At 41.9% G+C, this 25,000-nt stretch overlaps 2 protein-coding genes across 2 annotated transcripts in view; one reads left to right on the forward strand and one right to left on the reverse strand.

Moving 5' to 3' along the window:
• LOC137997045 (afadin-like) overlaps positions 1 to 12,593 on the forward strand; it is a 23,301-nt gene extending 10,708 nt beyond the window's left edge. Inside the window, exons 9-19 of the mRNA XM_068842756.1 lie at positions 81 to 280; positions 424 to 507; positions 945 to 973; positions 1,254 to 1,325; positions 1,532 to 1,597; positions 2,636 to 2,709; positions 3,440 to 3,558; positions 4,184 to 5,154; positions 6,071 to 6,790; positions 9,272 to 9,459; positions 9,684 to 12,593. Of these exons, the coding sequence (XP_068698857.1) occupies positions 81 to 280; positions 424 to 507; positions 945 to 973; positions 1,254 to 1,325; positions 1,532 to 1,597; positions 2,636 to 2,709; positions 3,440 to 3,558; positions 4,184 to 5,154; positions 6,071 to 6,790; positions 9,272 to 9,459; positions 9,684 to 11,112 (3,952 nt within the window). The 3' untranslated portion in view covers positions 11,113 to 12,593. The remainder of the gene's footprint in view (positions 1 to 80; positions 281 to 423; positions 508 to 944; positions 974 to 1,253; positions 1,326 to 1,531; positions 1,598 to 2,635; positions 2,710 to 3,439; positions 3,559 to 4,183; positions 5,155 to 6,070; positions 6,791 to 9,271; positions 9,460 to 9,683) is intronic.
• Positions 12,594 to 13,210: 617 nt separating this feature from the next.
• The window catches only part of LOC137997046 (glycine receptor subunit alphaZ1-like), a 12,630-nt gene continuing 840 nt past the window's right edge, over positions 13,211 to 25,000 (reverse strand). Inside the window, exons 2-9 of the mRNA XM_068842757.1 lie at positions 23,338 to 23,472; positions 22,079 to 22,167; positions 21,497 to 21,564; positions 20,616 to 20,851; positions 19,147 to 19,229; positions 18,319 to 18,456; positions 17,611 to 17,948; positions 13,211 to 15,155 (exon numbers count right to left, since the gene is read on the reverse strand). Of these exons, the coding sequence (XP_068698858.1) occupies positions 14,874 to 15,155; positions 17,611 to 17,948; positions 18,319 to 18,456; positions 19,147 to 19,229; positions 20,616 to 20,851; positions 21,497 to 21,564; positions 22,079 to 22,167; positions 23,338 to 23,444 (1,341 nt within the window). The 5' untranslated portion in view covers positions 23,445 to 23,472 and the 3' untranslated portion in view covers positions 13,211 to 14,873. The remainder of the gene's footprint in view (positions 15,156 to 17,610; positions 17,949 to 18,318; positions 18,457 to 19,146; positions 19,230 to 20,615; positions 20,852 to 21,496; positions 21,565 to 22,078; positions 22,168 to 23,337; positions 23,473 to 25,000) is intronic.

The raw sequence follows: 25,000 nt of genomic DNA on the forward strand, positions 1-25,000 counted from the left end.
GATGATGAATTACGTATAATGTAGTGGAAGCACTGGAAAAGTCAGGATCAAGGACTGAGGTTGTATTCTTTTTTCTGCAGGGATCTGATTGACAGCGTTGTGGCTGTTGCTGAAAACACAGCAGATGAGCTTCTTCGTAACCAGGGTCAAGAGGTGATTCTAGAAGAGGACCCTCATCTTCAGCTCCAATTTCTGATACCTGAGGACAGGTACTCCAGTGAAGTGATTCGTGGAGTTCCTGCTGGTTTGAGAGAGTTTCTAAAGCCCCTGGAAGGCATTGGTAAGGCCCTGATGCAATTCTGTATACCCTCTATTCATTGAACTGATAGAAACTGTTCTGTAGGCTAATTTCTTCCAACTATTTGGAAATAAAGTGATGTCTGCCTGGTGTTTTCTGTTAAACTATCTGCTTTTGATTCACAGGTCTTTGTCGACTGTCCATCCAGCCAGCCTCCTCTGGCATGTGGACTGTGTACCACATGAAGCACAACAAAGAGGCAGTAACAGGTAGCAACTTGTATGCAGTTTACATTTGCCACCAAAGCGTATCTTGAGAATCGTGAAATGCATATCTCTTATTGGACGATTTAGTGTGTAGTATTGTGGGATATTTTTACGAGTCTCGCTGTGTTTTGTCAAGGCTATTGGCTGTTGTTTATTTGTACCAGTACTGTGGAGGTTGAGGTGCAATCTGATTTTAACAAGTTCAACGAAGTGTCCTTTTCCCCCCTCTTCAGCTCGTAAGTCACACCCTTTTGCAATTGCCAACCATCTTGTTTGTTGTAAATGGGTAGTTAACATGGAGACTTCGTGGCACACTTTGAAATGGTCTTCACATTTGAGAATGCATCTTATTATAATTATACATCACTTGGAAAAAGTAGTGGTTGATCAACATTATGAGCACAGTACTTTTAGATTAAACGTCGTTTTGTGTTTTGTAGGTGGTGATGTTACCCCGAGGTCTCCCCAGGTGAGGAATTTTAAACTTCCTTTAATTGAAAACCCCTACTAACTACATGTACAATAGTCTAGTCCGTGTCTTCTTCAAACCGAGTCAAGTACATTTTACCTCATTTGCGTGCAATCCGTTATTTCGTAAAAGAGGTTTTGAACTTACTAAGATTTCCTGGGTCAATGCAGTCAAGATTAAATATGCAAAAGTGGCTGATGGTGAAGCTGATGATGTCCCAATCGATTATGTGATTTGTATCCTGAGGGATTCAGTCTAATGTTCTCTCATTTTCCCACAGGCCCCTGAAATAATGGACGTTTCTTTCTTTAAAGGCCAAGGAGGCATGGGCCTTAGCATTGTAGCTGCAAAGGTAAGTTCTTTTTGGCTTCAAGATACAGCTCTTTTGTCTTTATATCCAACATGAAAGAGTGAATATTGGTGCCTCTGTAAGAGTCAGTGTCTTGCGTTCCATCTTTTTGCTTGTTGCACGTCACAGGAAAAGGGTGTTATTGATTTCCTAGTTAAAATTACTTACTCTATTATTTAAGCTTTTTTGTGTACTTAAATGTTACTTAGGGAGTTGGACAAGACAAGCTTGGAATTTACATCAAACAGGTCGTAAAAGATGGACCGGCTGCCGTGGTGTGTATTTCAAACTGGGGCTCTAGTTATACAGCATTTTGTGATAGATACGTTAGAATGTTTGCACTAGGGCAGTAGCCGAGTAATTGTAAGAGCCATTCAGATCTCCCTGTTTCTTCCTCTGGGTGGTAAAATTCACTTTCACTGTGTACCCTCTCGTCTGAATCTATTTTCGTCAGAGTTAACATTTTCCGTACGAAGTTGTCATTATCGGAAATGTTGTCCATATAGCAAAAAGTTGGACCCGTTAAGAGTGCGCTATTTGCCAATCAGATTCGAGGAGATTCCGGCCAGCTGAGATGCTTGAGAAAAGGAAAGCTACTTGAGATATATAGAGGTCTTCGTATGACCTTAATACCGCGATTTTTTGAACTGCCACCCTCATGAATGATGGTGTTTTGCAATTTTGCAACGGCATCATTCGAGATTAGGGGCTCTGAAACCAGCAAATGAAAGACAGATACATGTGAAATCCATTTAATGCAGAAAGAAACATTAAAATACTTGTTTCATCTCAGTTACGGATGTCAATTGAGTAGGAATGAGAGCCTCAAAAATCAGGAACGGGATTAGAACCCACTCCCTCTGCGCTACCAGCATAATGTTACACCAATTAAATGTAGGTAGACCATCAAGCAATTGGAAGCCGCTGGGTGTTGTATGAATACGCGGTAAACCCGCGGGGAGATTGTGGACACGATACTATATAAACGAGAGACAAAAATTTGTGAACGAACTTTACGGTACTACTGAAGTAACGCTCTTACCTTCGGTGATTCAAGAATCTTAAAAATTATGGTTTCTTTTGTATTCGGAGTTAAATATTCCAGATACCGTCAAGTAAATCCCCTATCTACAATGTTGACGTTTTAGTTCAAGGGAAACTCTTCTCAATGTTGTTGTATCCGAGATTAACTTGAGCTCTAACTAACTAGTTTAAGGTAGACTTTTCAACAGTTTGAATGATATAGAGTAGTTAAGGAAATGCTTACAGTTGTAAGATACGATGATCTTGAACTCTTACGTTTCCTTTATTAGGATGGACGTTTGCAAGCTGGTGATCAGCTCCTTGCTGTCAACGGTGAAAGTTTGGTAGGCGTTCCTCAGGAACGGTGAGTAGCTCCGACTTATTGCGATCGGATGAGCACGTTTTCAGTTCAAGAAAGGCAATCTTGAATAGCAATGACAGTAGGTAAAGTCTGCATACGAGCCAAATGGCCCATCAGGCCGGAGCTTATCCCGGTTTCCATGGCATGAAGCGACTAGGAGCACGTTTTGAGTTCAAGAAAGGCAACTCAAGAAAAGTACTCCCGCCTGGATGGGATTCCAGTCCATTGCAGGGTTACCCCCAGCATTTCGCTGGTACCCATTTACACACCTGGGTGGAGAGAGGCACCATGGGAGAAAAGCGTCTTGCCCAAGAACACCACACAATGTCCCCGGCCAGGACTCGAACCCGGACCATTCGCTCCGGAGTCGAGCACACTAACCATGAGGCCACCGCGCCTCGAATAGCAATGACAAGGATGATTTAATTTCGTATAAATTGAAAGTAAATTGACTTCATTCGAAAGCACGAGCCAAAAGGTGGCATGTGTTTAGAAGTGTTACGAAAAACACCCATTGTTATTGGCAGTTATTATTGTTTAGTTATTAGCGTGTAAGTGCTATCTTTATTATACTTGCATATGTTCAATGCCAAATACCCACCGCTTTGTAACTTAGTCGAATCTAATCCGGAGGTCGTGGATTTAATTTTCCCCTCCCCCCCCCCCCCCTTGTTACGTGTTCTGACGCGTCCCCTATCGGGTTTTTTTAATCGTCTTGGTGTGATCATTGCAGAGCCGCAGAGCTGATGGTAAAATCAGGAGCCAATGTTACATTGCGGATAGCGAAACAAGGGGCCATTTATCACGGTCTGGCTACTCTGCTGAATCAGCCATCACAAATTATAACGAGAGGTATGTCAACAGTAATTTCACCCACGGCCAAGCTTGTGATACCATGCTTAACCTGCAAACGCAGACGTATCTCCAGCGGTCGTTTCTCTCAATTACGACCGCCGGAAATACGTCAGCGTTCACAGGCAATGTTACGCTTGGACAGACTTAACCGATTAGAGTGTGAAAACGTAATCCTTCCTTGTATGTTATGCTTGGATCACTGTTAGTATTTTTTAATAGAAGATATTTGATTTTCGGCGGTGACTCTCGATTCTCACCATCGTTTTTCTTCAGTTTTTTCACCATTTTAAACAACGCCATTTGTGCCACTCGTGAAAAGCATAAGCTGGCCTCTTTGCATAACAGCAAATCATAGGTTGTGGTGTGGAGATTTTTAAACTTCCCTGAAAGAAAACATTTTGAGGATAGCTGGATTGAAACTAGCTGTTTATCTTGAAACACTTTTTTTGACACTGTCTACCTTCTTTCCTTGGACCCATGCCTCTTTTTCCCCCGTAAAAAGCCCGTGTGAAGTTATAGTTTTCCAGGTAAAATGAACGGTATTTCACAGTGCGGTTAAGACTATTATCTCGAGATTTTTTCGTATGTTTAAGTCTGCTTATGTCAATCTTGTGTCTTTCAGATTCACAACAAAATCGCGTAGTATTGGATAATGAAGACCTCGTTCAAGCATCGCCTACAATCTCGGAACAAGAGATGCAGCGTCCTCCTGGGCGTTGGCTACAAGGGGATCGGAATCAATCGCTCAGTAGGTGGGATGAGGAAGATGGAGGGAGACCGCGCTATCGAGATCAGTGGCAGATAGATGAAGACAGACGAAGGAGGGATGCTGATGAGGAAAGAAGAAGACTTGACGAGCAGAGGCGTCATGCCGAGGAACAACGGCGTTTAGAAGACGAGCGAATTCGTGTGGAGCGCGACAGGCGCTACCGAGAGGAAGAAGAAAGAAGGCTTGAGGAGGAGCGTAGACAGGTTGAAGAACAGAGGCTGCGTGAAGAAGAAAGGAGACAAGAAGAGGAGAGGCGGCTCGAGGAACAGCAGAGGCGTGCCGAAGAACAGCGAAGGTTGGAGGAAGAACGAAGGCTGGCCGAAGAGCAGAAAAGACTAGAAGACGAGCGCCGGCGTGAAGAAGAACGGAGGGTAGAGGAGCAACGTCTTTATGCTGAAGAACAACGGCGGATCGAAGAAGCTCGTGCTCGCGAAGAGAGACGACTGGCCGAGGAGCAGCGACGATTGGACGAAGAACGCCGACGAGAGGAGGAACGAAGACAAGAGGAACAACGTCGCTTTGACGAAGAAAGCCGTCGGAAAGAAATGGAACGGAGGCGTGGCGAGAACGCGCTCAAGATGATTGGGGAGCAACAACGTCGTCAAAAGCCTTCTGTGCCACGTGTCACGGCTCAGGCCGTTCATGTTGAAGCTGTTCGTCCTCCCCACCGCGTTCGCTTTGATGAATCCGAGAAAGATAACCAGAGGTTACAGCTCACTGTAAAAGTCGAAGAACCGGAAGTGGCACCCCAGAAACGGAATAAATATTACGCTGCGTCCGTGTCACCTATCTCTTTATCTCCCAAGAGAGAGTCCCCAAGGGAGGTCAGTATTTAAACAGCTGTTCTGTGTGATATATTTTTCCAAAATAATGCCACAGTTCTTAAAATTCCTGAGAAAACACAAGCATGGCGGGTAAATCGTGTACGTATTTGGAGTTTCTGCATGTCAGATTTATGCTGACAGGGTGGTATTGCTCAGTGAGTGCTTAAGACTTGAAAAATGTCTTTTTTACGCGCTGCTTCTCGCAAATAGCTTTCGTTTTATCATTCAAGGGCACTATGGCCCTTGCGTCTCTCGGTTCGTGAAAAGTTCTACAGTATAGCTTTAATATTAAAGAACCTTTTTGTAAGGAGGTCCTCGGGGCAGCGGCTGATATTTTTATTCTCTGTTGCGGTAGAATGCATGAAACTGAACCTTGCTTCTGCAAATTAACGCGAGCACTTCACATTACCCTCTAATAGTTAAGTCTGTTAAAACCCAGATAAGCCGAGCTTAATTTCGGAGTACCTTGACACATCGAAGTTATGCTGTTGTGATTAGCTTATTATTTTGCCTCTCAAGTGCTTTTGTAGTCTATCCGCTTTCGGACGAGCGGAAACTAGCAAAAGGAGACTTCGTCAAACCCAATTTACACACATTTTACCGAAAATGGACATTTTTACAAGCCTCCTTTGAGTTTTACTGGGCGACAGGTCTTTAGAAGGTGGACAACCGAAAAAAACCATGGGAAACCAGAAAAACAAAAGTGGTTTCCCAAAGGGAAAATTAGTAAGAAAGTGTCGAACACTGAAATGCGGTTCATTCAATACAAATCGACTTGGTGGTCAGAGTGACATTGGACCCAGTGCATTCTTATTCAAACATCTCGTTCTAACTGATTAGTTGGACACGCTTCTTCTGAAGCTACGCGCGCGCATCGTATGCTGTAAGCTCATTCGTTGGTTTTTGGTGTTCACAGGATAAGTCCCCAGATGAACCGCCTACCAGTCCTATTCGCATAGACAGTCGCGATTCTCGCTTCGGCCGATACATCATGGTTACTCAGTCACAGGCTGGCACTGGCGGTGCGCAAACCGTGCGACCTGGGGAGAGCGAACCGAACAGTAAAGACAATTGGAAACCGAACGAAAGAGAGGAATTTTCCCGCTGGCAGCAAAACGAAGTAAAATCGGCAGTGGAAAGAGAAAGCGCTTTGGAGCGAAGAGAACGTGAAGAGAGAGAACGGCGAGAGCAAGAGGCTTGGAGGTTTCATCTGGAGAAACAGAAGAGAGATCAAGAGGAGGTTAGAGGCCCGAGCAAACAGGAACGAGATCCTAGAATGGAAGAGCGTACACGCGTGGAACGAGAGCGTCGCGACAGAGAACGTCAAGAATTGGAGCGCGAACGCGCGGAACGCGAGCGTGAAGAACGCGAACGTATTGAAGAGGAGCGAATTATGAATCAGATGCAAAGAGAGGAATTGAACGAACAAAAGGAGCGAGAGAATCACTTGAAACAGCTGGAGGAGGAACAGGTACAGCTGCGAAACATGGAACAAGCGCGGCTGAGATCTGGACACAAAGGTAGTAAAGAGTATCTGGACTTGATCGAGTCGTTGTCTGCTGATGAAGTCGAGCGTGAATTTCAGAAGCGTCTCGAGGAAGAAAGAAAGAGGAAAGAGGCGTCTGGTTTTGAAGAGGTAAGTTAAGAATTGGATGTCTAAAACCACTGCACTGGTCAAAACTGTTGAGAAAAGTCGCCTTTAGAAACTGGTCGGTGCGTAGTCTGAGACTCCTTTGACGAAGACTGCATATTTTAGTTTTTCGTCACTAAACCTTCAGTAATGGTAATGATAACCCTAACGAACTTCATTTAAAGTGCCCTTGTGACCAAAAAGTCAAAACTTATTTCTCCTTGGATTTCAAAACTATGTTAACTGAGCACCAAACCACCAAAGCCTTGATTTTAAAAAGACACCTGTTTATTTTAACTGGAATTTTCCTGTTTAATGGTCCGCCATTACTAACTTTAAGATCTTGAGAGAGCTGGATCGAGGAGAAAGTGACGTCATAGGCTCACTAGTTTAAGAATGCACTGCGTGTGTACGCGGCTGAATTAATAAGCAGCACAGGAGTTCTTGACTTTCAGACTATAAACTCGCGTTTTGCATAAATATATATAATAAGTTGCGTTCACATGCTGAAATTTTAAGCTAGTGAGCCATTGACGTCACTTTTCCCGGGACCCAACCCTTCTGAGGTGTAATCGGTCAGTTTTGAACGTGAGTGATAGCGGAACGTGAAATCCAAACCATACACTCAAGGTAAACGACCTTTGAATAAAAATCAAAGCTCAAACTTTCGATAGTCAGGTGTGAAGCAAACACACTTTCAAAATCTGAAGGAAAGAAAGGAAGTGATTTTTATCACAGGGGCACTTTACATGTAAGTGTCAACTGTATTAGCGCTGGGGTAGTAAGTGGAGACGCTATACTGAAATCTAATGAAATCAAGTCACATGGAAACGTGGGTTGATTTTGGAAGCCAGGGGAAAACCGGAGTTCACGGCGAAGGCTGAAGAACCAACAAATGATTTAGAATCGATTTGTTTTCTCGAAGGAACTTTTCAGGTGTCACATGCACAATCCCCCCTGTAGTTTTCGAGGGGAGAGGTATCAAGCATTCAATTTTCACGCTCCAAATCTTGCTTTTGGTTTTCTTGAAAACATGCTAGAGGCTTCAACATCGCTGTCAATTGAAAGTGAGTGAGTCGACAAAATCGAACGGATTTTGAAGCCGTTTTTAAGCTTTTCGTTCCCGGAAAGTTACCAGGGCTTTCAAGAAACGTGCCAATCTCGACCCTAGAGCTCTTCTGTTGATTGAGGGAGAGAAGAGAAAACGCGAATTCGTCATTTAATGTTGCTAGCTTATGTTTCTCAAAGTGTTATATGATTTTTCCATTTCGTTCAACTTCCACAAACTATCGGAATTATCGAGGAACTGAATTGGGAGGAACGTTGTTGAAACTAAGAAAGAAAATACAACATTCACCGTTGTGTGCTCGCGTCTTCCATAGAACTTGAGATCTAGGGCCCGTTTCTCGAAAGTCCCGAAAACTTTTCGGGCCCGAAAAGCCATTTGTGAAACTGCCAACGGCTTGTTTTGGAAAGGCGATCTTTTAACATGTTTTCAAGCTAACTAAAAGAAACATCTGTGAAGTCTGACGAATTAAATCCTCTCCGTTCTTGAGATACAAAGGGAATTGTGACACCCGAAAATGGCCCGTAAAGTTTTGGGACTTTCGAGAATCGGGCCCCTGGTCCTTTCACGTTGCAGATTGGCAGAGAACGGGAAAGAAATGTACCGAAGTTGAAAGTGCACGTGCAGAGCTTTGGTTTTGCTCACTAAAGTCTGTTGTTTTGTTAGCTTTCTCGCTGACGTTCAGTTGCCGTTCTATATCTTAAAGGGGCAGTGTCACGCTATTTTAGTTAAAATTCAAAACACTAAAATACGTCTTTACATCAATGAATACCAAAAAATAATACTGTAGTTTTGTTGCCAATGGCCAGTGAAGTTCACTGAAGCTATTCTTTGTTGTTTGCAGCCAAGGATGGAGGGGATAGAAATGGATTGAAATTTGAAAAAAATTGGCCAGTTTTTTTCGAGTTTGGAGACGTTGTCCTCTGAAAGTCGCCAAAAGTTAAATACGAAGAGCTCTTTGTGCCATATTAGATTTTTTATCATCTCAGTGACTTGTCAGAATGTTGTACGTATGAGCTAGAGTAGTAATTGTTTTAAGCAACTGGTCTCGTTTCGATGATCACATGAGGTTAAAGGAACATTTTCATTGGCTGGTGAAGCAAATCGTTGCGACACAAGTTGCAGGACAGATGTTAACACTGCGCAATGCTTAAAAAATTCTTTGCAACCGTTGCGGAAAGTAGAACGCAATTCTACTTTCCCCAACGGTTTCTGCAACTGGTTTCGCAACGTTTTTGCAACTTGTCTCGCAATGACGTTGCGAGACAAGTTGCAGGAAAAAGTTCACAGGGTAACAGCGCCTTTTGGTAGCCTTGTGTTTTAAACAAAACCACAACCCACGTAATATTCAAGGTTTGGTTTTCATTACGAAAAAATAACCCGCGGCCAAGACATAATACCATTTCATGTTTTTGCTCTAGGAACGGACTGCCGGTGGACTGGTGTCGGTAACACGAGTGAAGTACCACTCACCAGATAAGGAAGAAAGAATGGAGAGAGGGCGCAAAATTGACTTGCTGTTGGATGAGACAATGCGTCGAGAAAGAGAGAGGAAAGAAGCCGAGAGACGACGGCAACAGAGAGATGAAGAGGAGGAGAAACTAAAGAGGTAAAAAAGCGACGATTTTGCTGAACATTATTGTCTACTCGATAAACCTCTCTTTAGCTAATGAGCCCTTGCTAAATCAAGGTAGCTGCTTCTGTTTGTGCTAACTTCCCACCAAACACTCATTGCTGCGGCAACGTTCTTTTATGTAGAAACCTCATCTGGAATTAAGAGGCCTAATGATCTCGTACGAATAATTTTCTTCATTTTTTATTTTCTGTTACTAGTGAGAGACAACAGCGGAGGGTTCAGCAGTTCGAAATGGATCGCGAACAACAGCGAGAAAATCAGCGGCGTTTACAGGAACAGCGCGAGAAGGAGCAAGAAGAATGGCTGAGACAGCAGCGGGAAAAGAGAGACCAACAGAGAATTGAACAGGAGAAAATTAGGCTTGAGAAAAAGATGCAGGAGGTGGAAGAACGCAATAAAAAGCGAGAAGAGATTCAACAACGCCGCGACCAGGAAGAACGATTGAGACGGGAATCAGAGAAACAGAAGCAGGAACAGGAACGACTTTTGGCGGAAGAACAACGCAACGCGGAGCTCAAGCGAGATCTTGAACGGAGGAAGCAATTAGAGGAGCAGAGGATTGTCAAGGAGAAGGAAGAGCAGTTACGGAAGCATCAAGTTGAAGAACAGCAGCTGCAAGAAGGAAGAACGCGCAAACCTTCCACGGAGGATCATGTCAATGAACTGAAGAGTCGTGCGACCGCCGATTACGAGCGAAGGCGAAAACTAATCGATGAAGAGCTCAATCGACGACGTTCGGAACCCATTTCAGCTCTTAAGAATCCAACCTTGTCCAAACCAAAGAAGCAAGTATCCTTTTCCAATGTTGCGACAGAGATAAGCGATCCTACTTCTTCTTATGTCGTAGGAACTTCATCTGGTTATAGTGCACGAATCACTCCGGCTCCCAGCATCAAGTACGTAAACACACGAGCACCTAAAGATGCTGTTCCGGATTCCGGAAGATCACAAGTTCCTGATGATGATGATGATGACTTGCCACCGCCGCCTCCTCCTCCCCCTCCCCCTGAGGAGCTGTTAGACGACGACAACTTCCCACCCCCTCCTCCCGTGAAGTCGCAACAGAGCTTCGACCGGTTTTCTGCCCTCAACAATGACAGATCCCGCAGTTTGGGATACACATCCCGCGTCACTGTTACACCCCAAGGACCTCCCGAATATCCCACGGCTTATTCAAGTTCGGGAGTTCCGCTCCGTCAGCCTCCAATCACGTCATCATCGGCTTACCCAAGCTACGTTACGTTACCAAGGAAACCCCGTCCTGTGTCTTACCCAGCTGCTTTTGAGATGAACCAACAAGGCCCTGCCCCGGTGAGGTACGGATCGCAAGAGAATGTTCTGGATGGACCAGGGTCCCGTGCCCAACCCCCGTACGCTCCGACACCTTCGCGGCTGAATAACGAGGACTTGAACGGACCAGAGAACGCCCGCGGCCGCTTGGCCAGGATGTCGCTTACAGACGAGGAGAAATCAGAAGGTCAATTTGTTTCTAAGAAACCCGAGAATCTTCACTTTAGGGACAAACTCAAAATGTTTAACAAAGAATCACCAGAGGAGAAAGTGAGGACGTCGAGATGGCAACAGGATCAGATGTTGCAAATGAATGGCGATTTGACTCGTCCTTGACAACAACTTCGCGCCCTCGGAGCATCCAGAAACGGTTTCAAAGCTACATTTATGGTTTTGCCTTTAGCTTGAGAATGCGGCCTTGAAATATCATGATTTTATCTCACAAGATTATCTTGTACGTGCGGAAAATTACCGCTTAAAAATACGTTATTAATAGTCGTATATCACTAATATCACTCGGCACAAGTGAAATAGAAAGTCAATTTTATAAAAAATGTTTTAACCTCTAAGTGCCCTTTGGGTAAAGCGGAAATTTATATTTGATCATGAAGTAGATTTTTAGTTTGCCTCCTTCTTTTTGAGGAACGTAAGTTGCAAAGATTACAACTGGCTCTTAGGTTTTACTCGTCACGCAAAAATACTGGTGTTAGAAATGAGTCAAAAAAGCCTTAAACTTGTAATTTTATGCTGAAGGAAAGCAAAAGCGTAGTACTGACATTTTGAAAGGGTAAAAGTCTCGTGGAAACGAAATCAGAAAATGGACTGCAATTTAAGTTTCCCGTAATCCAGGATTAGCTTAATCAGGCGGCCCCTTTTGAACATGTTGAGTTACCTGGACACGATTTTGAAAAAAAGAAGGATGTTTTTTCAAGATTTTTATTATCTAACTGGTAAGACTCTGACGTTAATGATATTCAAGCGTGTTTCACTTGAATATTAATAATTATGATTTCCCTGGATGATTGACGGTAATTCTCAACCAGTCGGAAGGAAAACTTTAAGTTGGGTTTTCCTGCACCTGGTGCATGCTATTTTCCGTTTATACGATCGTTTGTATCCTTTGATTGGCTTTAATAATTTCATCAATATTCATTTGAAAATCGCTCTTACGTAAAACAAGTACTCGGGGCTTCCTAAGGAAAGCGCGAGCTGAAAGATAAGAAGGTCTTTTTTTAAAAATGTATACAAAGTTTCAGAAAATCCGAAGTGCCAAGCAACAATAACCCACTCTCGTTGATGCGTCAGTTTTCGGTCATGACTTCAAAGCTTTAGAGCTGGCTTACATACTGAGACACAGACGCTGTAATTAACAAGTCGCCTTTTTCGAGTAGTTTGTCCTTATTCAAAGCACTTGTTTATCAAAGCTCTACTGAATTTACTGTGTTGCCAGCTCTCAGGATAAATATTGTTAATCTTGTGAATTTCGAGACATCTTGAAAAAGACCAGGATGTTAAATTTGATCCTGATAGATCAAACGTGGAATATTGATTGCCTGGCCAGAAAACAAGACGACCTTATGGTACAGAACATTACGGGCATTGTAGTTGTAACAGAATTGGTAGAATAATTTTAACAACCTTGTAAATAGAACTCGAGTATCGAAGCTCTGAAGCGGGGAAATGTATATATCCATTTAAAAAGTATAAGAGTTTCTCGAAATATGAGAAAATTAGTACTGTGCACACCTATTTTGATGAGTTTATGTGTTTTTATTAGTTTTACGATCTTTAATAAAAATGAGTATGGTCAAAGTGAAGTGCTTGTAATGTTATTCACCGGCTTGGAGATTCTTATTTGGGGAGAATATCTGCCCGGCGTCTTGACGAACCCCCTTTACAAACAGACGAAAATTGGTACCGTACCAATGTATTTGGACTGCCGAGCACACGTCTAGAGATGTGGTCGGCACCACTACAATTTCTGGTATGGGTGCCTTCTGTTTACACACGAACAATTTATCGTTCCGTGCCCGACTGAAAACATAGTTACGGCGCCGAGATTTCGGAGTGCCATGCCAAAGTTTTATGCTGGTGTAAAGCGGGCGTAAACGGTCTCTGGGCCGTACTCAAGATGGGCTAAGCCGGAGAACGATGTTTTTTGTTAGCGTATACTAAAACAGTGGATGGCGTTGAACGCGCGCGCTGATTGGCTACTCAAACTCCGGATATCCTTTGTTAGTTTATACTCGCTTCTCGCTGAGTGATCTTGGTGTTTCAAGCAATCTGATTGGTTCGCTATCTCGGAGTAATTGAGCATTATTCACTCCCTACGGAGTGAATAATGCTTGATCCAAACAAAACAAAATGGCCGGCGTAAACTCGCCAGCATTTATGAATCGGAAATATTGAGAATACAAGATGATGCTGTGCTACAGAAGACAAAGGCCACAAAATTTGGCCTAAAAGTTTTTTCAAAGGTAAGAGAAGAGTTCATACTTTTGCCAACCAGTGTTTGACTTCTTTTTTCCAGATAATTATTGCTGAAAATTAAACAATCTTCAAGCCAACAATTTGTTTCACTCGGAGTAATTCTCTCTTGTAGGGCTGGTCGCCCACCAAAACGAATTTCTTAGTGAAATCGAGGAATTAAAAAAATGTTTAAGAAAGTTCCACATGGTTGAAAGGAAACAAGACGGGTCATTTTACAACAAACTAACGCTCACCTCAATTACAGCCACCATTTCATGCATGTGGATCCTTTACCAACTGCACTTTCAATTTCCATTTCAAATGAACCTCAAAAACTTTGATCGAACGGTGAAAATGTTTGAACAAGCAGACTTTCGATTTAGATTGCTGATTTAAACGGTGGTAAATGACCATTTCGCTGTTTGTGACGAGGATTTTAACGAAGGTTATTTAGATTTGCCATGTTTGAAGCTTCTGTGAACACTTTCGCGCATGCTTTGTGCGGCTTACACGTTTTCCACGCATGAATTGAGATGCCAATCAAATCGACTTTGGATGGTTTTTTCTGCAATTGTTGTTGAGATCACTTCGTGAGTATATACTAAAACAATTGTTCTTTTCAATCTCGGTGAAAAGTGGCAGAATATTTACCTCGATTTCAAAGAATAATTGTTAATTATAAAATTCTCAACCTCGGAAAATGCATTTCGCGTGCTCTGATCGGTTCACTCAATCTCGGTATCAGCTCAACTTTGCTCAACCTTAATTTGACTTTATATGGTAAATGATTGCGTTAAGCGTTGCTAAACTAATTTTTTTTTCGCTGGAAAGCAAAATTTCTCTTTGAATAAAGCCAAAAAGGAAAAAAAAACTTCAGTGGAAAGTTTGGATCAATTCCGGGGCGTTTAGAAGTACACGAAAAGGCAAGAAATGTTTTTTTGATGAGCCTACGTCTGTCTGACCACGACCTTCACCGCAAATTCTTGCAGCTCGGCGGCAGGAATTTCTTCAATTTTCGCATTTCGTCTTCACTTGCAAGGAACTCCTTGAATTATTTTAAGTTGTATGAAGTTTTACTCTTCGTTAGTAGCATTTTCTTGTTTCTCACAGAAGGATTTTACGTCACCTTCAGAGAACTTCACTAATATCTATCGATCGCTCGCCGTTTTTCACTGACTGTTTGCACAAACAACCATGCAAAGGCGGGATCACGTGCCTGTGAGGATCTGGAAAATACGCCACTCGCGTCCCGGAAGTAGTTTCGTATGAATGTTTTGAGTGGTGTATTTTCCAGTATTAAAATAATCTTCATTAACTGAGAGCTCGGATTCAGTCTTGATTTCATTTCAAGTAATACCATGACGTTTTTTTAAAGTCCCCGAACACGAAATATATATATCTGAAATGGTAAGTGTTCCGAGGTTCTCTAAGAACAAACATATACAAAAGCAATACAAAAGGGTTCACGTCGGGCACGCGGCGGTCCTCATCTACCGACCCCGTCGTCCGGCTTCGCGGCAAAGATTGCTATTTTGGGAGTATATTTACCACAGAAAAGACCAGGAAAGTTCTGCAAGAATAATTTACAAACTGAATCTTAACTTCTCTACTGGCGGAGTCATCAGCCGTCACCAAATTCCGTGATTCTCGACGCTTGGTCCCAGATACGTCAGCCAATAAGCCACATTGAATATCACAAAGCATAAAGGGAATGCCACTCGAGAGTAACGCTCCAATGAGGTAGAGTTAAACCAGATGTAACGCAATTTGGCCTCTTGGGCTAACGACTTTTGTCTCAACTTGGACCTTTCTTCGTTGTTGTTCTTCGTTGTTGAAACACTCTCATTCTCCTTGCCCTCCATGGTGGCTTGAGATTTCATTGGTTCAGAAAATTTGACCAAGCTGCATTGCTGGAATTTAAAAGAGCAAGTCACTGATGAAAAACTGGTAGCCAATACTGCCTTACACTGGATAGAACTAAAACCTTGTTTACACTAGCGATGCAAGCACAAGCACATACATAAGAGCGCTTATTTCACCGTGAAAATGGGGTTGACGCAAGCATAAGCACAGGGGTCAAAATTCTTCTTTTCCATGAGCATGCGCTTATTCTTGCGTCCCGCTTGGGTCTTCTGAAAACGAAACGCAGCATAAGCACAAGGAAATTTGCTTCGTCTGACCAATAGGCAACTTTCACCATGGCGTAATTTGACTACAACTACCAGAATTCAGTTTATTTTTCTTTTCTTATTCAAATTTTGTATTCCCAGTGGGGTAAGAACAACAATAGCTCTAAGTAGCATGAGACAAGCAAAACCTAAAGGATTCTGGTACTTGTAGTCAAATGGCGTCATCATACAAATTTCCTATTAAAGCATTCTTTCCACAATCCCCGCCCCTGAGCATTTGAACAAAATGGCGGATGCAGTGGTTAATTTTGATGCTTATGTATGTGATGTTCGCTTTCACTAGCATAAGCTACTGATACTTGTGCTTGATCGAGAATAAAATATTTTGCCATCAGCAACAAAAATGGCAACATGAAAACAACTTAAATTTTGAACCAAGGATATAAAAAGTTACCATCAGCAAAAAACATTTTGGGAGATTTTTGCTATTGTAGTTTTGGCTGCACAAGTAAATAGCAAAATCGAAAGTGACATCGAATTCAGTGGGCGGCTTAATCAAGTTACCATGCATGTTTACTCGCGAAACAAAGGATACATCTGTGTCAAAATGATGGCAAAACACCGGGTTTTTTTTTGTTAGTTTGGCTTTTTTCAAAAAGTGTTTTAAAGATTGACAACAAATATGCGAATTCAACACAAAGATCACAATAGCCCAACTCTTGAGGTTGAACATTGTTTCTGTAAAGTTAAAAATTCACTCTCCTAGACGAGGTTATTTATCACCAAGTAATTCCATCGTTTTGGAAATTATTATTATTATCATCATTATTTATTATCATTATTTATCAGCTTCACTAATTCTTGAGCTCATTTTGTTAAAACTCAAGCCCGTTTCCAGAAGACCTGTTTATGTTCGTGAGTTATGCATGCGCTGCGGGCCTATTGTCTCCACGGACTTACACTTACTCACTCACTCACTCACTCACTCACTCTTACAACCCGGTGACATAGTGTGTAGTAGTGCAGTTATAAAGTGCACTCCCACAAAAAGAAGTCAATTTTTTGCTTTGTGTTCCGCGTACTTTTAGGACAGTTCACATTGGGAAAGCGATGTTTTAGAAGGCAACTCTCGTCAGCGATCGAGTCGTCATTTTAAAAAGGAGCTCACCTCTCCAATAATTCCTTGAGTCAATCCTTTCCTGAGTAAATTTGTTCTCAGGAACAGTTTTTTCCAAGCGAAAAGTATCGTGTTTCCTCTGACGATGAGATAGCTCTGTTTTGATTGGCGTTTTCCGGTGAGGGCATGCTGAATCTTCCAAGGAAGACTGGCTTTTACAACAGTGGACGTACCAAATCTCCCAATGGAGGCTTTCTGTAAATAAATCTATATTTAATTATAGAATGCCTCCCTTGGGAGATTCAGTACGCCAACTGTTGTAAAACCCATTGTATGGGAGATAGAGGCTCCACTTTTTGAGCTCCTGGTCCCAACCCCCTTTTGTAGTCTCTCCCCAGGGCTCATTGCGCGCTGACCCTGAATAAGTATTTACTGCCGTCAGGCTAAGACAAAGCTTATACTACGAAAACCACTTATTTGTGGAATGGATGGGAGTTTGCGTGTCTCTGCACCACCCACTTTCGCTTGTAAATAGTTCAAATTCTTAAGAGGTAACGGCAGAACTGAGCGCATGTGGAAGGCTCTATAATCGTGGAAAAGCTTTCCGTGAATACTTAACAATGAAGATTATACTAGACATTATCGGAAAAGGGTGGTTTCTTTGTGGGAAGTTTTTTTGCGATTGCCTAAGAAAACAGAGATAAATTTTGAAAACGTGTTTTGCCATTGTTGCGGTTGTTTTGTACATCTTAAGCCCGTGGGTAATGATGGGCGGGGCAGTGACTCGATAATTTGGGCCCATTCCACAGATCGGTGGTTTTACGGTAGTATTAGGGAGGTTAGGCATGACGTTTACGGCCAACGGGAAACGGGAAACGGCAGGCTCTTGCTTGTCATAAAAGCGTGAAAATTATCTCATTTTAACTTGTCTCGTTCCTTTGAGAAGTTGCTTGATATCTGGAGCTAACAGGACAGAAATGACCTAATATCAAGCGGGGTTTTTACATTTTTGACAAAACCCTAATTCCACTCCGACGTTTCCCGTTTGGGGTGAACGTCATGCTTAACCTCTCTATTAAGTTTCTTTTTCAGGTGCTAATCCCGTAGAAAGACATTAACCTCATTTATATCTGCTTTCTGTGAATTGTTGAGTGCGCAATGCACAGCGGCGTACTCCAACAAGCAGGCGAAAACGAAAACGAAACACGTGATCATGTACACGTCAAGAGCAGTGGCATAAGATACATTTGGAGCCCCACCACCTCCGTGAAGGAAGTTGCCCATGGCTAGGATAGTGATGACTCCAAGAGAGACTCGTGCGGGGGTAGAGTCGGGATCGATCCAGAACGAGATCCAGCTGAGAAGGACGACAAGAGTTACGGGAAGATAAAATCCATACACATAAAACATGAGACGCCTTTTGAAGACGAATGTTGCTTCTGGCTCAGAAAAGACACCTGCAATGATGAATTAAAAAAAGACAAAGTGATCAGATTAACTTTGGCCTGTCTTTCAGACGGACTGTACGGTGTAAACGATGAGATCTCTAGGAGCCCATGAGAGGGCGACATAAAATATGGGAAGGTTTAAACTCGGTAATAACGAAATACGTGATTTTTCCAGTGTGCCGAAAATGAAGTATGAGTTTACATAATCCGGCATAACCATACAGAATCGCATGTTTGTGAAGGAAGTTAATATCCAATGATACCTTGTTGAAGCGGGTGAGATTCTTCTGTTACCAATTGTAACATCTGACTCTCAGGTTTACGGAGGGGGTGTATTCGTTAGGTGTAATACGAACAAAGTCTTCACGATTCAACGGACCTGTGTTATATCTTCTACTGCGATTTTTCACGATGACTTTACCCATGTCATACTGTGGAATCTCTAAATTTTCCGGCACGATCAACCCTCTATTCAAGGTTCTCCACTTAACAATCACGTTATCTTCTGTTTGAGAATCTAGAAAGAGGAAAAACAGAAAAGCATTGAATGATTCCACAGAAAAACCAAATTCATTCTTGTACTGAACAGTTACTGAGTATGCGTTATTGAAGACGAATGGGAGGCTCTCGCAGTTTAACTTCTGCAATAGACCTTTTTTAACTTGTACGCTTTCTTTTCCCATTTCAGACCACGTGATAATACTCGGAGGAACAGTTTCTTCCAACTGTCGTCTTATGCACGTGCATAATTATATAACAAAGGGAAATTCCCTTAAGAACGTCACGTGGCCTGGAATGGGAAAACAAAAAGGTCTATTGATAACAAAGAATCTTTAAGAAAATAGGAAAAGGAAAGGAAAGGAACTTTAGTTAAGTGTCTAGTTGTTCTAGAGCTGGAGCACTAATTGGGGACACTGTCAACCGATATTAAAAATCAACGCAAATCAAGTCAAATGTTGGTTTTTGAGGAGTGAGGAAAACCGGAGTACCCGGAGAAAATCTCTCGGTGCAGAGAAGAGAACCAACAAACTCAACCCTAAACCTGGGTTACATTGGTGGGAGACGAGTGCTCTCACCACTGCGCCATCCCTGTGTGGTTCCTTTACAGCAGCTGGAGAAAAGAATTTCTCAGTGCTGAGCTTGAGATTACTTAACAGCTCAGGGGAATAGGACAATGTTGTTTGATTACTCCAGCGCAGTGACTTACAGCTGCCAAGGTTGAAATGACATGTCTGTTGATCCATAGGAAATTGACGAAAATTCATTTGACACGAGAGCACCGTGGTGATTCTGCATTATCAATAAGAAAAAAGGGAGTTATAAGTATAAGCTTTCGATTTCATCATGCATGCATCTAGATGTCCATTTTGACACTTGATTTATGTTTAAATCACATGACATAAGTCCAACTGACGCAGACCATTCATTTGGGAACTGTGCGTGACTTTAAACCCCAAACAATAGCTTTCAGTTACCTCTCTGATTCTTCCTCTGAAAACGTCAATTTTCTTTGCAAGGGGACCAAGGAGAGTAGAAAATACTGTGTGTGTCCTTTGGGCCGGGTTGAGATCGTCTTTTATGTCGTTGGTGTCGTCTTGTTCCTTGAACTCCGACTCCAAAAGGTCTTGTTTGCTCATTGTAAAACTGATCGATCACAGTCTTCACAAACAATGGATTCCAGTCTGTGAAGCACTTCGCATTTCATCCTCTAAGGTGTGGGGTCAGTTTGTGTACCAATGGGCCCTTTGCGGGTGAGTGATCACATGGTACAAAAACCGCCATACTGAGACGCAAATTGCCCACTGGGACATCTAAAACAAAGAAAACTAGATTAACTTTGCTTTGTTTTAGATGCCCCAGTGCGCAAATTGCATTCCAGTACGGCGGTTTTTGTACCATGTGATCACTCACCTGCGAAGGGTCCATCGGTGACTTATGTTATTAAAGTGTCCCTGTGATCAAAAAATCAATTTTTCTTTGGATTTCAAAACTATGTTAACTAAACAGTAAGCGACCAAAGTTTTAAGCCTTGATTTAAAAAAGACAACCCGTTTATTTTAACTGGAATTTTCCTATTTAATGGTCCGCCATTACTAACTTGAAGATCCTGAGAGAGCTGGATCGAGGAGAAAATGATGTCAAAGGCTCACCAGTTTACGAATGCAATGAGTGTGTACGCCGCAGAATTAATATGCATCACGGGAGTTTTGGAGTTTTGGGCATTTAGACTTTTGAACTCGTGTTTTGCATATATACATGTAATAAGCTGCATTTACACCCTGAAATTTTAAGCTTGTGAGCCTTTGACGTCACTTTTCCTTAGACCCAACCCTCTGAGGTCTAATGGGTCAGTTTTGAACGTGAGTAATGACGGACCGTGATTCCGTGAAGTTCAAACCTTTCACTCAAAGTAAACGGCCTTTGAATAAAAATCAAAGCTCAAATTTTTGCCAGACAAACTCTGAAGAAATAAAGAGATTTTTTGATCACAGGGACACTTGCGATAGAAAAACTTGGTTTGTGATAAAAAAAAACGTCTTTCTTTTTTTTTTTTGTTCAGCGTAATTTGTAATTGGTACTGGTTCTTATACCGGAAGTGAAGCGCATCCCGGAAGTAGAATACAGTTAAACCGGTTATAGAAAATCGCATACCGAAAGCTGGAACGCAAGCCTCACCTAGCACTCATTAGAATGCAACCATCAGGGTGTATGCCAAAGAGAATATTCTGTGTTGGAACCAGATGAAAACGCGCCTCCTTACTGTTGCGAAAGTAGATGTCGGGCTTCCAAATATTTTTCCTCAATGCCGCGTTCAAGATCAATCTTTGGTCAGTTGATTTGTCCGGATCTGGCAGATAACAAAGCCGCGAGTCATTCCATCGCTGTCTAAAAAACATGTCGAGTGAAAATTCCTGGATAAAAAGACCGTACTATAATTAACTTCCGGTTCAAGACTATTGTTCGCAAGCTAACCAATGAAAAACGGTAAAGGATCTACATGTTATGTTAACTCTTTGGAAATATGATCTAAGGGTTGTATTCTTTCGTTCAATAGAACCATATCACTCAATGTCCAAACAAAAGATTTTGCCCGTCGAACCTCTCATTCAATGTGAGGCTGGACGGGCAAAGACAATGCAAAGACAAAGCCTTTATTCCCCACGGACTCCAAAATGGCCGCCGAGTGATAAAGGTGAATACACAAGAGATTTTTATACTTGAAGTGATCAGAGCCACGGAAATAGAAAACCTTTATCCCGGAAATTCTCCGTTAACTTTTGGCATGATTTTCCCGTCTTTGACCGAGGGACAGCAAGCCTGAACGGCTAAGGGCTACGTCATATGGCAGCCTAAGGAAAATAAAGTTAAATGCCCTCTTTTGTATCGATTCTAGGGTTTTGCTCAGATAAGCCGGAAGATCTGCCCAGACGGGTGCTGCATATTCAATAACTGGAATCTGATGGCACCGTCGGAAATTACCGTCCCTGCAGAGAAAAATAAGCAGCTTGAAAAAATTGGCCGCCGAAGATGAACTTTCTCTCTATTAGTCGACTCACCATGTTTTCTTCATTGATAGAGCTGATACTCAAAATGTAAGACTCGATAACAATGGTTACTGGCCCACCTTAAAGAAAAGAAAATTTAATCCAGTAAGACAGAAGAAAGTGGCAATTTCACGTTACTTTAGCCAATCAAAACAGATGCACTGATAATAACTTGAACCAAGTGTAGCTTCAAGTCGCTTTATTAGAATCAAAGGCTATTTTCTTCGCTGAGATAGGGCCGCGATTGATTTGGCCAGTACTTACACTTTTTCGACAGTAGAAAAAAAAAAGCTATTAAATAACCTACTCTGTGTCTTCCAACGAACATTACATGGGGCAGGAAGCTTCACAAATCTTACGTGAATAGTTTCGTCTGTTTAAAATGCCTCTAGTGACTTATCAATGCTATTTTGATTGCTATTGTGGATCGGATTCCTGTTCTAGACATGACTTTAGTAATTTTGGAAGGAGTGATTGAATGTGTTTTCATTTTTTTGAGACAACGTGCCAGCCGGTTTTCTCGACGGCAAGGCTCAAACGTTCTTTATTTATACCCGATTAGCTTCATTTTGCCGAGGGATGTCCCGTTCTTACCTGTCTTGTTTGGCCTGGAGGAAATATCGTTATCATTATTTATCCAGGTTAGTAATTGTTCTGCACTCCTGTTACATGCTTCTTGGTGTCTGCGTAAAAAAAAAAACCTCAGAGAGCGCATGTAACAACAAGTAAGGTGGTATAGTTTTGCAAATTAACTCAGTGTTTTTTCACTTACTTTGCCGTAAATAATTTTTCCTACTGGCAATTTATGCGCAGCAAAGTGAAAGGAGGCAAGAGAAAGAAAACCTAATGTTGACACTTCAATAAAAGACATAGACAAAACGAAGGTGACATGTATGGAAAGATCGACGAGAGAAAAGGTGAAAGCTGGAGGAGTATTATTTTCTAGAGTCCGACGGAGAGGTCGAGGTAGATCAGACGACGAGATTACGATCAACCTCAGTGAACACTAAATTTCTCTCCTGCACATTGCAATATTAGGCCTTATCACGGTTTTCGACGCCATCTTGACGGGTAGGCAAAGCGGTCAGAAATTACAGTGTTTGTATGGGAATGCGATAGCAAATAACTTCTTCCAAAATTGAATTTTACACAATTTGTGCATCAAAACGTTAAAATACTAGGTAGAAGATTGTATTCACCAAGTTTGAAGGATGTAGCTTTCCTATAAGTCGCTGAGCTAATATTTTTAAATTTACCGTACATTTGTCTGTAAATTTTTTCCCGCGAACCGCGTCTAGACGTTTGTCTACCCAGCCAAATTTACAGACAAATGTGTGGAAAATTCAAAAAATTAACTGAGCGTCTTCTCGCCAAGCTACATCCTTCAAACTTGGTGAATACAATCTTCTACCTAGTATTTTAACGTTGCGATTCAGAAATTGTGAAAAATTCAATTTTGGAAGAAGTTATTTGCTATCGGATTCCCATACAAACACTATAATTTCTGACCGCTTTGCCTACCCGTCAAGATGGCGTCGAAAACCGTGATAAGGCCTATGGAGCGCGAAGGTTGCACAAAATTTGTGTTTTCAATTTTTGTGTGGTTCATTAGAAGGTAATACCAAGTAATTAATTAACCAAAACCAAATACAATTTGCAAAGCTTAAAAGCCATTTTTTTTTAAAGATGTTGATTTGTGATCTGGCCTTTTACGTGGTTAAGTACAACTAAAGGAAAAAAATATATGATCTTTCGGTGTGAGCTCCCATCGAAAGATTCTGACACCTTGCAAGTTAGATGTTGGAAAGCGATAGGCTTTTTGAAAGAGGATCGTTACGGTTCTGCATACGTACCCGATATTGGCATAGCAGAATCGCAGACGAGTTGATAAGACGAAAAACAAAGCGAAACCCAAAGGAAACCTTCCAACATCTTTGCTCTGTAAGCACATCACGATCATTCGGCGAACTCCAACGGATCACAGTTATCTAAACGGGAAAAATATTGGAAGTTTGATTATTCGTGGATAAACGCTCAAAAAAGTATGAGAGAGATATTTTAGCCATTACATTATTTAATCATAACTGTTTTTTTTCAAGCTGACTTTGATTGCAATTCTGTTGTAAATAATTAAGCGTGTCTTGAGCCGGTAAAGCCCAATCGCTCAGATACTTCTGAGCGAACTAAGGCAACACACTCGTGTTTTTTCGATGACTGTGGTAGATCTCCTCATCCTTTTGCGGTCACACGTCAGTCGTGTACAACAGACGGATTAAATACTGAATACGTATGGACGCAAAAACACCGATATGGGCTACTGAGTATCAGCACGGGGGGTCAGAAACTGAGCCGGAATTAACCTGCGAAATAAATCTAATGTTATAACAGTACTATCCACTCGTCAAAACCCCCAGTGGAGTTTGAAATCATAAAATTTTGACGAAGCTCCCATTCACTGAAACCGTTACCGAAACAGGTCAAGTTTGCGGAACACTTTAGAAAGTAGCGGCAAAGATTTATTAATAACAAATAAACTAAATCCATCCCCCCATGGATATTGCCTTTATCGGATATTAAATTTGAAAACATCTCCAACGAAAAGAATAACAAAAGCTGTTTATATATCGATTGGGTTTGTTGTGGTAAATTCGCTGTGAACTCTAAAGCAGTCTGTAATCTTCCACACTTTACACAAAAGATTCCAATATTGACTAGCAGGTATGCAGGAAAGCAAGCTACGGGTGTTTGAAAAACGTAACCTTTCCTTGTACTTGTCTCTAACCTGTGTTTGTTTGCTATGCTCTGATTTTCGGCTTGGAGGTTTTAGATTTCACTCTTAACGGGCCCAAAATTTGTCATCGAAGTTGGATTTTGTCCTTAACAGATATCTGCAACTTTGGTTTAATTTTGGCCTTTCCAATATAACTAATAATGTTAATAATTCATGGACCTCTCCTTCATGTCGTAACTTTTTTCATGCATGTTTAATATCTTTCTAAAACACAAAAAACCCTTCCAGCCACACATTTGAAATTGTCTGGTTTTGATAAAAATTGCAGATAATTTTATTTTGTTTCGCCTTGTAATTTTGCAGTAATTACTTTGTTACAAAGTATAGCATTCGGTTCCGTTTTTGGACTTGGACTTTCGTCGTAGACACTTTTCACGGAAGGCAGTCCAGTGTCGTCCCCAGACTTCGCTTTTCTTTTGGTCAGCACCAAGAACACGGACTCTGATTTATGCGCAGTCGTAGTGAACGTTTATTTTTGTAACCGTTCACAACCACTGTTGTTTCAAATTTCTGAGCGTGCGAAGACGAGCAGGAAGTCCGTGATTTGCGGACTTTCTGCCTTGGAAGTGGCCAGAGTCCGGGTGCTAACAAAAAGAAAAGAGGGCTCTGGGCACGAGATTGAAGGCAGTCCAAGTAGGATTCGCCGCAGTCGTCTGTGCGACAGATAAATTAACGGAAAATTGTGTGCGTGACCGGAAACGCGGTTTTGTGTTTTCGTTGCACGC

This window comes from Montipora foliosa, chromosome 3, assembly GCF_036669935.1.
Source record: "Montipora foliosa isolate CH-2021 chromosome 3, ASM3666993v2, whole genome shotgun sequence".
In the NCBI taxonomy this organism is placed as follows: Eukaryota; Metazoa; Cnidaria; class Anthozoa; order Scleractinia; family Acroporidae; genus Montipora; species Montipora foliosa.